Raw genomic sequence first — 12557 nt, 5'->3', positions numbered from 1 at the left:
ACTATAAAGTGATAACAATTATGCAATATACTCATTCACAATATGAATGGACTGTAATGCAACATATGTGGACAATGGAACATATATGTTTATATGATCTGTCTAATATATGTTTCTTTAATGTACAGACCTCTTTACATGTTAAGTTTGTATTGACTATATTTAAGTAATTAACCAGTCATTGCGAAATAAAAACACAATTTTCTCCTTTTCTCTTGAATAGCCTATCCAAGCCCGCCGTACATAACTGTAGAAGGATGTGACAATACACAGTATTGTGTACTTGACGTCGCAAGAGAAGGAAACCTGACGTGTTCAGTTCGTGGAATACGACCAGAAGTTGAACTACAGTGGAGAACTTATGGGAACTATCCTGATTTATCTCTAACAGAGCTGGAAAGGATATCAACAGAAAAGGGAGGAATCTTTGACATTTCTCTTACAACAAACTTCAAAATTTTATCTGCACCTGAAAGAGGGATCACATTAGAGTGTTTTATAGTAGGACAGAATTCAGATGTGTTCAAGCCTCCTATAAAAGCAGCAAGAATAGACCTTAATGTGGCATATGGTAGGTGTTTGTTTGCTATCGATGCTTTGTTCTCGGTTAAGACTAAACTGTTTGCGATATGTTATATTTAAGAAAGGGAATCTTGTTTTTCATAGCAGAAGACAGTAAACCCATCTCTCAAGATATGAAATAGAACTTGACGATAAGGGTGTTCAGATTCAGAGAGATCAAGTAGCCAGGGTTTATTGACCTGAGATTACAACAGAATTGATCTAAATATTCTCTTTTATCTAGTTCTAAGAGGTGAATGATTTTGCAATTGTGAGATCCAGTAGCCTGCTGGTGTAGTAAGAATACAGTCCATATGTTCAGTAGCTTTTATTTTTCTTATAGCAGTGAATTTGATATCTGATAGAAGTTATGCTTCTAAATGAATGGCTAGTTTGCATCTCTAGCGACTTCTTCTTTGATCCGACTTATGGTTTCTAAATCTGACTTTTCAGAATTGAATCATACTTTGTGTGAAGTGGTTGGTAGATAGCGGGTACATGATAATGTATGTTCAACTCGATATTATGCACATTTATTAGGGGGCAGGACTTCAGTTGATTTTTGCTAAAAGTAGCTTGTAAACATGATACGTTAACATATTTAGTAGATAGGTCCACAGTCAGTGAAAGAACCTTGCTGATCAATTTAATCAACAATGAAGAAAGCTTGGTGTTATAATCTCAATTGGCAAGGAATCACAATAAGCCCACAGGCTTTCTGGTTCCTATTTACAGATGGCAACATGGGGATCTCCGGTTTATCGAAAGTTGCTGTGGTAGCAACCATAATTGCAGTACTTCTAATTCTGGTGCTTTTGTTCATCTGTCTGATAGGTAGGTACCATGATGCATAGCAGAATTCCATTGCAATATAGTAAAGTTTGTTAGCTATTTTCTTGTATTCTATTTGTTTTTATTGCATCTACATTATCCTTATTGACTAACCGAAAAGTATAATAACCATTTGTTTATCTAAAATTGTTTTTTTTTTTTATTTTCATGATAATAGTAATGATGTCGTATTTGTGTATGTGCGCGTTTGTGATGCCCAGCTTGTTAACATGATACCTCAAGAAGGGTACAGTAGGTCGGACCAATTCATATTTAATGTGAAGATGTACCACTTTGAGTACAAGAAGCATATTGTTTTTGGTGGAGGTCATTTGAGGTCACCAGGGGTCAAATTGTGAAAACCTTGTAAACACAATTTCTTCAGATGGGAATCATGGGCAGACCTCATATTTGATGTGTATAAGAACCACATTAAGTCAAAGAAGCCTATTGTTTTTGGTGGAGGTCAAAGGTCATTTGGGGTCACTAGGGTTTAATTGTGAAAACCTTGTAAACACCATGTCTCAAGAAGGGAAGCATGAACAGACCTAACATTTAATGTGACGGAGAACCTCATTGATTAAAAGAAGCTCATTGTTTTTGTGGAAGTCGCAGGTCATTTGGGGTCATCAGAGGTCAAATTATGAAAACCTTGTAAAACATGATATCTCAATATTAGAAGCCTTGGAAGATCTCATACTTGGTATGAAGGTGTATAACATTGAGTAAAAGAAGCCCATTGATTTTGGTGGAGGTCAAGGTTTACTTGGGACAACAGGTCAAATCGTGAAAGCTTTGTAAACATGATCTTGCAAGAAGGGAACCTTGGACAGATCTCATATTTGGTGTGTGGATGTTTTTTTTTGGTGGAGGTCTAAGGTCATATGAAGTCAACAAACACCAACATTTACTTCACTCCCCTCTTACCTGTCTCTCTACACTAACATACCTTCCTAACATAATATCAAAAGGGAAGCTTTGACATATCGCATATTTGGTATGTAATTGTACCACAGTGAGAACATTGGGCGGAGGTCAGTGGTCGTTTGAGTTCACCAGGTGTCAAATTGTGAGACCCTTGTTTTACACAATATTTCAACAAGGACCGATGTTATATTAAGTATCTTGATGTATGTATCACATTTAGAACAAGATGCCTGTTGTTGAGGTCAATGGTCATTTAAGGCCAGCCTGTGTCATTGTGCATTTTTTTTTTCACTATATTACTAAGATCAAGTATGTTGTACACCCTCACTATACATTTCGTCAGATTCATGAATATAACTGCTCATGTTACAACATCGAAACAACAATGCATCTTTGCATTCTGGTTATTTAACCTTACATAAATTATTCCTGCAGTGTTAATCTACCGAAGGAGTCAGAGGAAAATTGTGGAAGACGAAGAGGTAAGACTGTTATATCTGAAATTAAAAAGTCAATCATGGGAAACAAAATATATCAAGCTGTTAAACATACTGTAAGGCTAATTCAGTCTAAGATTCTGGGGTGCTTAAATATTCCCCACTGAGGACTGGTGGTGGTATGGAAACAAATGTGGCTTGGGTGGTTGTATTTTAGTAACGACGAGCCTTGAATCTTGTTATTACATGCAAAGAATATAACACATAGATAAACTAGTAAAGAAACACCCGCTGAGATGTTGTAATCTATTAGTACAATCAGCCAAGGTACAGACCATAAAGAAAGTAGTTAGAAACATGTCACTTGTTTGAAGATCACCACACAGGTGGGAAACTCAGAAATTAAACATGCTGTAGGTTACCATATACGTATACTATATTAACTTGCACTACAGTATCTCTATTTATTGAGCAGTTTTGCAGCAGTAAGTGCAACAACTGAATCAAGCAATGCACAATATATGTTGCAACAAAAAGGTAACACTATACTCATTTGAAATAACATTCCTTCCAATGGATAGTCTCATGTTGTAATAGATATAAGTAATACAAGCAACTGTCATGAAATCCTTTCCCTACCAGTTTTGTGTTGAGAATAGCTTGTACATTACGATCTTCCCTGCAGCAAATAACACACCAGTCTCCCTGTTTTTAGCCAAAAACTGGGAAGATTGAATATCTACCTGAGTTGGTAATGCTAGCCATACTGAACTCTCCTCTGCACAAATTCATGATTAAACACACAGTGTATTGTTTCAGTGGTCAAGCCAAACTTGTCTTCACACACAGGAAAGTAGTACTAACCTTTACAGCAGTGGTGTTTGCAATCATGCAGGTGACTGGTCAACTAAATAGGTGCGCTCAAGGATGAATCCTAATGACAGTATTGAGGGGAAGTTTATGCTATCAAGTAACAAATTATTAATGCTTGAGTGAATTTGATTAGGACAGTTTTTCTATAGGCAGGCTTGACTGTCATGTAGACTCTAGAGTACATTTATATAAGAATAAGGTACAACCAACAGTTACTTAGCTACACTAATCATATTATGTTAACTTGTATCCTATTCAATAGAAAATGTTAATTACATAATCAAATTATTTGCAAATAGTGACTACAAATTGATAGTTTTCTTGGTAATATGTTTGAAAGTATCATTCCCTCTCTCTTGTTTAGATGGTGCCCATGACTGAGACTCACCAGACACCTGGTAAGTCTGATGTACAAGTTATTGCAAGCTGATTTCAGTGAATGCTGCAAACAATACCTTCAATTGCTTTAAGATACTGTTAAATACCGTACATAAATTAAAATAAATTTCAACATACATATCCTCTACAAATGAGAATTTGTAATACTGTAACTGATTCCACCTGACACCCGCGGTAAGTCTGATGTACAAGTTATTGCAAGCTGAGTGCAGTGAATGCTGCAAACAATAACTTATATTGCTTTAAGATACTGTTCAATACCAGACATGAATTAAAATAAATATTCAACGTATTAGTCCTCTTCAAATGAGAATTTGTAAATCTGAAACTGATTATTTTAGTGACTTCATTGCTGTCATATCAAATTAATGTTACAGTTAACTTTACCAAATGGTGATTAATTAATTTCACAGGTCCTTTTGTATTTCAGTATTTATGGTTTTTGAAAATAAGATATGAACATTCTGAAAACATCAGAATGAGTCCCACTTCATATAACAATTATTACCCAATGGTGACTCCCGAATGGTCTGGGCAAAGACAGAATTTCGTTTGTACACATCTTTGCCAAATGTTGGAATCAATTGTTTCTTTGTAATTAACACAGATGTTCAAATAGCCATTTAGTTTGAGAAACAAATCTAACGTCTAACAATTAACTGAAAATATCAAGACATTTTAGAAATTTGGTTGAATAGCTACCAATAATGAGATTTCAATTTAAAAAAAAAAAAACTTTCTTCTGACCATTTTCATTATTGAATTTGTTCCTGATATAAAATAAGTTTGTTACTAATCACACTTTCTGGTTTCTTACAGAGGAGGAACAATTCATCAAGGAATTAAAGGCAAAGTATGAGATACTTTATCACTCTGTACAACCATTGCCTTACATCAGAGACACCATGTATTGTGTTGATAATGTATATGTTGATAGCGGCATTGAACGGTTAGTTGAACAAGGACATGGAAACAAAATTTGGAAACTTTTAGAGTCACATCATGAGCTACTAAAGAAACCTGAGAATTGTGGTAGGCAAATTATAGAGGGCGAAGCCGGATATGGAAAATCAACACTGACACTACAGCTTGCATATGATTGGTGCCAAAGAGTTCCAAAATCCCCTTTAAGTAATGTACCGATACTTATTTACCTGCGGCTAAGACAACTGAGAGGGGTGAAGTCAATATACCAAGCAATACGGCGTTTTATATTACCCAGAGACTCAGATGTGAGTGAGGATATTGTGGAATCAATCATAAAGAATTGTTCAGGTGCGTTGGTTATTTTGGATGGATTTGATGAATACCCTGATAAAGATGATCTAGAGACTGATATTTCTCTTATCCTTCGGAGAGAAATGTTGCAGGAAATAGACGTCATTCTGACTACCAGGCCTTTCTACTTGCCGAAGGAATTTGCACCGCATACTGATCGTATACGTTTAACAGGTTTCAACGAGGACATCCGAGATCAATATATTAGAAAAGCAGTTGTACCGGGTGACGAACAAGCTGCCAGGGAAATAATACTTAAACTCCAACGAAACCCTCTACTCGGTGACTTGTGTCAAGTTCCTTTGTTGTTTGTTTTGTTTGCTCACATGAGCCACGAGAACAAAGACTTGAAGACATTCAAATCCGTTACTAGTTTCTTTCGTAATGTGATAGCTTGCTTCCATAGTCATTTGAAGAACAAAACAATTGAAAAGGTTAATTTTGGCCCAAAACATGATGAGTTGAACAAGGTTGCTTTTGAGGCATTGAGTGGTAGAAACCAACTGATTGTGTGGGATAGTACTTCCCTGAGAAATCGACTTGGGGATGACTTTTATGAGCAGTACCTTAAAACTGGAATATTTTTTGAGGAAGATGTTCTGACTGGTGATCAATTTCTCTATAAAAAGGAAGTCAGATTCTACCACAAATTGTTCTGTGAGTGGTATGCTGCCCACTACATTGCTGATTATCTATCTCAAGAATCTTCAACCTCTGCCACAACAGAGAGTCAGAGTGTAGCTGAACTGCTCCATTGTTTGGATCCCTTTGAACTTCACTATGTTTACAGATTTGCCTGTGGTCTTAATAAGACTGCTTCAGGTAAAATTGTAAATTATCTGCAAGACAACCTTCAACATGAAAAGTTTGCTATGATGTGTATGCTGGAACAAGACTATAATAATGAGAAGATTGTTGATGCAATCACAAAGTTGGCTTCTAAAGTGGTCCACGTAAATGGCGATGACAGTCAACTACTTCAGAGATCAACTTTACAAGTTTTGGAATTCGCGAGTGCAAAACAGGTGAAGTCATTTTCTTTCATTGCAATCAAGATATATTTCCTCAGGTTTGTGGTCATGTGGTCACGGTCTTTTACTGTTATTGTACAATAGAGTTATAATCAGTGTGTCATTATACCTACAGAAACAGTGCAAAACTTCCAGCCTCATCCGGGATTCGAACCTGGGCCCTCTCATGTATTGAAGTGCTTGGTTTATTTTACCGCCAAGTCCTTGATTCATGAGGTCAGATTCCCAATACATATCTTTGGAGGTTGAATCCCAAAATAATGGCCCAATGACCCTACGAACGTAAACAATTTCAAATGCTAACAACACTTACTGACGTTACCAATTGTTGTCGCTACCAATAGTGTAATTTATTTATTGCTTTCATGTGGCCATAAATGAACACACTATGACAAAGACATCCAAACCTTGAAATTATTCAAATAAATTGAGTTTTAATTGTGAGGTCACTTTTACTGAAAAAAAGCAAAAAAAACAACCCTAAAAGTAAATGGCCAAATCGTTTCATGCAGTAGCATTTCGTTGCCATGGTAAGCTACTGTTGAATTGTCATTATGACCTCACAATGTAATTGTATGGTCTAATTCAATAACATAAAACCCTCAATCCTTTCATAATGTAGCATGATTCTTTAACTAGAGGATAACTACAATACATTAACCTTGTTCATTTCTCTAACAGATTACCATAGCTTGCCTACACCTGACCATGGCCTTCAAGGAGTGTGATGGATACACTATTTTACTCCAATCTGACCTCTCTCTCTGTCCTTTAGTGACATTAGAAAAGATACACATAGAGATGGAGAAGGAGGGAAATGAACCACGTACAATATCAAAGATACAGTTAACAAACATATTCCGTTTTGCGCTTCGTTGTCAGTCTGTTAAGGAGCTGTCGTAAGTTGAATCTCATGTTATTGTTATCATACTATGCACCTAAAAGTATCCCCTCTTGTTACAATTAAAATAACTGATTTACCAAAGTAATGGAGATAAACACAGAGCTCTGACAAAACTGGTATTAGAAATGATGTATCATCAAGAAATACATTGTAATCAAAAATTTTAGAGTTACGATCATGAAAATGATGAATTGTTTATGTTGGTATGACTAGCCATCACTACTGTATGTTAATTATAACAAAAACAAACAATGACAGTTGTGAATTTGGAAGGTAAGAATATTTTTCATATATTATTGGGAAATGTCTTACATGATATGATAAGTATCATCAAAGAGGCCAAGGTGTAATTGAACCCCAAAATTTCTTCATGAATTTGGAAGTTTTATTCAGTAATATGGTAGTATGAGATAATCCCCCACTCTTAGAACATAGGACAACATACTGCGTGGAATTGTATAACCAACGAGTCTATTTTACAATCTATCAGATTGTCTGCACACCAATTCCATAGACTCCTAGCACGACCTAAGGACGAGCCTAAACATACGTTACATTATTACCTTCCTGCAGTTATGGGCTCATTTGCTCATATTAAACAGCAAAATCATGTCGACAGTATGGTGTTTCTTTTCCTATCATTTTGAAGCACTTCCTAAGCATTTCCTATATTGAATTTGCTTCATAGCAAGACTGTTTTGCTATCTTTCTCTCATGTTGGTTTGTTTTTTTCGTTTCTACTTCAAAGGTTCAGTGAATGTCTGCTGCCTCTTTCGCCCTCTCTAGAGTCTATCAATGCAGAGATGATATCTAGGAAAATAAAAAGTAACTATCGATTCTGTCAGTATTGGTTGATTATATGACTAAATCTAGTCATCAAGGAGTTGATATAAGAGAAAATACATTGTAACATTTTCATTAGAAGTACAAAAAGCAGATTGTAAGCCTTTGTTAAAAGCAAGAATGATGCAAAAGTGAAAAAAAATGACAAAATAAATTGCTTTGTCATCAGGATTACATGGATTTCAGGAGCAGTAAATGTTAACCGCCTACATGATTTGTCCTATGCTCGACACATTCCTTTGGTACAAGCTACTGTAATGGCAATGTTATTAACTTACTGCTTATGATAGCTGTTTAAGAACATTACTTTAAGTCTAAACACAGAAAAAATTGTGTCGTTTTAAGTCAAGCCATATTTATTGGATGAAAAGCACCAAATTCAAAGTTAGGTCTTAAGTGTTCCATTTTTTAGTGTAGAGGTATCTGTTTCATTTATGTGAAAAAGTTAACTTCTCTTCTTCATAAATCCTTAGATGTCTTTGAATTTAACATATTTTAACATACTTGTCATTTTAGTATACTGGCGAGACTACGGTTACAGCCTGAATCTCCATTCTGGTGATTGGGAGGTATGATTTTTTTTTCTTGTCGCCAGGGCTTTTTGTTATTGTGTGTGTCCATTAGTGCAGAACAACTTGAAAGTAGTGTAAATGCCGACAACCAATTGACAACGACAGAGATTGTGACATAGCTTAGGGAATATAATGTGTAGATCTAGGTTTTGTAAGCAATATTTAAAATATGAGTTGGTCATTGGAAAGTTTTAATTACTAATTAATTCAGATAATTAAGCAACTGAAGATACTCAAGGAAACCCTGTATGATGTTTCTTTTCTCTTGAGAGTATTTTTAACTTTTCTGTACATTGTGGTAAGTCAGGTAGTTCAATAATGATTGGTTTGCTGTATGTATTTGGACTTATTTTCATAACAATGGATTTTCTTTAATCTATAGAAATACTAACGATACTACAATTATAGAAGAGTAAAATAAGTAAAAACAGAGAGGAAAGTTTACACTGCTTCATTTTGTGTTTTTCTTCAGGTTGATAATATCAATATTATTGAGTCACTGTGTTCAGACAGGTTACAGATCTGGACCAAAGATAGTAACTTACAACAGAATTGTACTTTGCAGCTACTGAAGAACGCATGTACCAATGGTGTAAGTCAGTAGGCTGTTATATATTAGATATATCAAAATCCCTATGATGGACTAGATACATCAAAATACATCATCCCCATTATGTACTAGATATGTCATCCCCATTATGTTATTAAGTGTTTTATGGAGATACTCTAGTATCATTTTGCATTTCACAGTCAAATTATTTGATAACTTGATTCATTGTCTTTTAACATTGTGACAAAGAAAGTTTCAGAGATGGACGCAAAAGCTTCAAATTGTGTCCGGTGAATGGCAACCATAAGTATACACACTCACAACTAGGCCTATATGCAAACATAACAAAACACATTTTTTGAATGAACTTCATTTGAATGAACATTATTTTCCAAAAAACCAAACCTCAGAAGAACCAAACTTTCTTCCAATCATTCCAATGATTGAATTTGTTCTAAAGCAAATAAATCAGCAATCAACCACAAGGTACATTCAACATTTACATTAGACAGATTTGCATGCAAGCAATAGTCATGGTCCTTTTCCGAACTTCCCATGATCTGAAATGGCTAATAGTTCCTTACCCATTGTCTGGAAACATTCTTGCGTCTGCAGTGCTCAATGAACACAAATTATGTAAATAACAACAATTACATATAACATTACTTTCTGGGGAAGAGATAACAAGGTTTTTGCTATAGGCTATCATATGTGTGCACTCAAATATCTTAACATTAGGCCTTGTTGACGACACGTTTCAACAGAAAGCAGTCATGATACAAAGTTTTGGTTGAGTTTTATGTAACAATATCATGTAATATTTCAATCATTGTTTTGATCACAAAATTGTTGAGTTGAGACTAGTTATGAATTTTTTGGGAAGCTAACATTGCTGATACTGAAATGGATTTTCATCTCACAGTATGTTTGTTCTCTCCGCGAGAGTTGCTGAAGTAAAATTCACACCGCAATAATTTCTTTGTTGCAAAGTTTTTTGCACTGTCTTTGACCATGCGCGCCAGTGATTTATTTTTCTTGTGCAACATTCATACATCGTCAAAAGTAGCTATTGAAGATTGCGTTTTTAATGGACATTGTGTGAAGAGTTATTTACATACTTTAAGGGCAATGGGTCGGAACTGGCCAGGGTTGGGCCAACTTGCCAATGGTGGTTGAGGAAAGGGAAAATTTATTCATTTTTAAATAAAACTTATAAATAAATTTGCATTGGGGAACTGTTGATGGTAACTTACGACAGGGCTTCATAAAAGTTGTGAGCAAGTATTTCTAGGACTTTAGGGATGTGTTTTTGTGTCGTTGAGATCTATTTGTATTTTCTACAAAATTTAAGGGGCTTAATTAGATGAGTTAAACTTTAGCATGTTCTCTCTAGGCACTCCTATTTCTAAACATGAAGTTCCAACATTCACAGCATATTCATAGCCTATATATATAACATTTCACACGCGCTTTGTAAGGAAGTTGTTTAGCATGCAGTAGTATGGATTGTGTGATATAGGTAAGCATATATGGTAACTAGTCTACGGTAAGATTTCCAGCTTCGGAAATATATAATAGTTACAGATTTCATCAATTGATGATATTTCGTGCATGGTATAGGCATATCAGTATAGGCTTCTTGTTGCGCACAAGCCAATGTGCTTTCAGGGGTCATTATAGCTCAGTATTATGTGTTCCTGGTCAGGTATTTTACATTGCATTTTTCATGGAGGACTACAAGGACGTATTAGTTTTTCTGAGCAGACTCAATCGCTGTTAAACTTTTAATCCTAGAAACCATACTGGTCTTCACAGTGTACTAACTTTCACGTTAAATGTACACATAAGGTAATCACATAATAATGAAGTATTTTTCCAAGGAGTACTCCAGATAGTGGCACACATAACACAAGATGATTTAAAGATTTCATATCACTCCGTAGTGACAATATATATATAACACATTAGGCATGTGGTATGGCACGATAACACATCACGTTTAACATAACTAATTTATATGAAGACATTTTCTTACTACATTCCTAGCCTAACAGTCCATATTTCATCCTGGTTATGATTCATATATCAGTCATTTTGCACACTTTATGTTTCATGCATTCATACACTTTAGTGTTACTGTCTTTTGTATACGTTGTTCATTATGTTAGATAAAGAAGTTGGATCAACCCATTTTAAAAATGGTGAAGACAAATTTTTCCGTTAATATATATATTTTAGATTTAAATAAACAAACTTGAGCCTAATCGTAATAATGCGAGGAGTGGATTTATGCTAGTATTAAGATGGATATGAGATACCTTCAGGAAAGTTACTGGCCACAGTAGGTTATAATCGTATAATTGACATAGCTCTAAATCATTTCAATGTTGATTGAATCGTATGTTACCTTCCTTCAGATCCCCATCTTCCATCTGGAGCTTCTACAATCCTTCTCCAAGGCTGATTCTGGTAACATCATCCTCTGTTCAGGGCTACAATTGTCCTGTCCTGTGTCATTAAAGAAGCTATCAATAGATACATATGAGGAGGGAAGAGAACTGACAGAGACAGAGGTTGCTGGCATATTGATGTTTGCACAACAGTCACAGCGATTGGAAAAGCTAATGTGAGTATTTTAATGAGTATCTTAGAAATGTGTACCTAGATAATGCTTTCACACTTTAAATAGGCATACTGTAAATGCCTAAAAAGTTTTATCACTCGATGCCAAATGGAATGATACTCTCACAGGACAGAACTTTATTGTTTCTGAATTGAGTATTTACAGACACATTTTTATCTCAATACATTACATGTATAGAGCTATTGTAACAGTAAGTGGGACTTTCTCTTCTCTTAAAAATTTTTCAGCGTCTTCAAACAAAGTTCTTTTTCTCTGGAATTTCCAGAGCAAGAATATATCATATAGACCAACAAAAGTTACTATTTTTTATTCCAGAATTGTATCTCATTCTGTGACTTTTTCACCGATTTATGTCCAAATCGGGCTAATTTGGACTGAAAACACACTTTGACAGACCTGTTTTGCACACGCTCCAAAACTTATGTTTTATGAAAGAGAATAGAATAGAACTGTCTTTCAACAGTCGTATCGTCTAAGATAGGGTCCTATGTATTATATATTTTATTAAAATTTTAAACTTCCATTTGTTGTTTACAGGTAGGTATTAATAAGAATTTTACTACATGTATATGACATTTAATGGCTTTTATTCGCTTTATTTGATGTTTAAATGATTTTTCTTTCTTAAAACAACACTGAGCTGCCGCCCCTACTTTTAGTAAAAAGGTCCGTTTTTGATGATTAAGCCCCGCCCCCAAGTCTGTTTT

The 12557-nt window shown here is 35.1% G+C and overlaps 1 protein-coding gene across 1 annotated transcript in view; it reads left to right on the top strand.

The window, feature by feature from the left end:
• Positions 1-12557, top strand: part of LOC139982124 (uncharacterized) — a 40108-nt gene that overhangs the window by 18395 nt on the left and 9156 nt on the right. The window contains exons 5-14 of the mRNA XM_071994702.1: positions 224-571; positions 1297-1395; positions 2755-2801; positions 3994-4027; positions 4848-6331; positions 7019-7236; positions 7990-8066; positions 8601-8653; positions 9129-9248; positions 11624-11832. Coding sequence (XP_071850803.1) covers positions 224-571; positions 1297-1395; positions 2755-2801; positions 3994-4027; positions 4848-6331; positions 7019-7236; positions 7990-8066; positions 8601-8653; positions 9129-9248; positions 11624-11832 — 2689 coding nt within the window. The remainder of the gene's footprint in view (positions 1-223; positions 572-1296; positions 1396-2754; positions 2802-3993; positions 4028-4847; positions 6332-7018; positions 7237-7989; positions 8067-8600; positions 8654-9128; positions 9249-11623; positions 11833-12557) is intronic.

The sequence above is a fragment of the Apostichopus japonicus genome, chromosome 16 (genome assembly GCF_037975245.1).
Source record: "Apostichopus japonicus isolate 1M-3 chromosome 16, ASM3797524v1, whole genome shotgun sequence".
Lineage (NCBI taxonomy): Eukaryota > Metazoa > Echinodermata > Holothuroidea > Aspidochirotida > Stichopodidae > Apostichopus > Apostichopus japonicus.
Note: the sequence above shows the minus strand (reverse complement) of the source record. Positions and strands in the feature narration are given on the sequence as shown.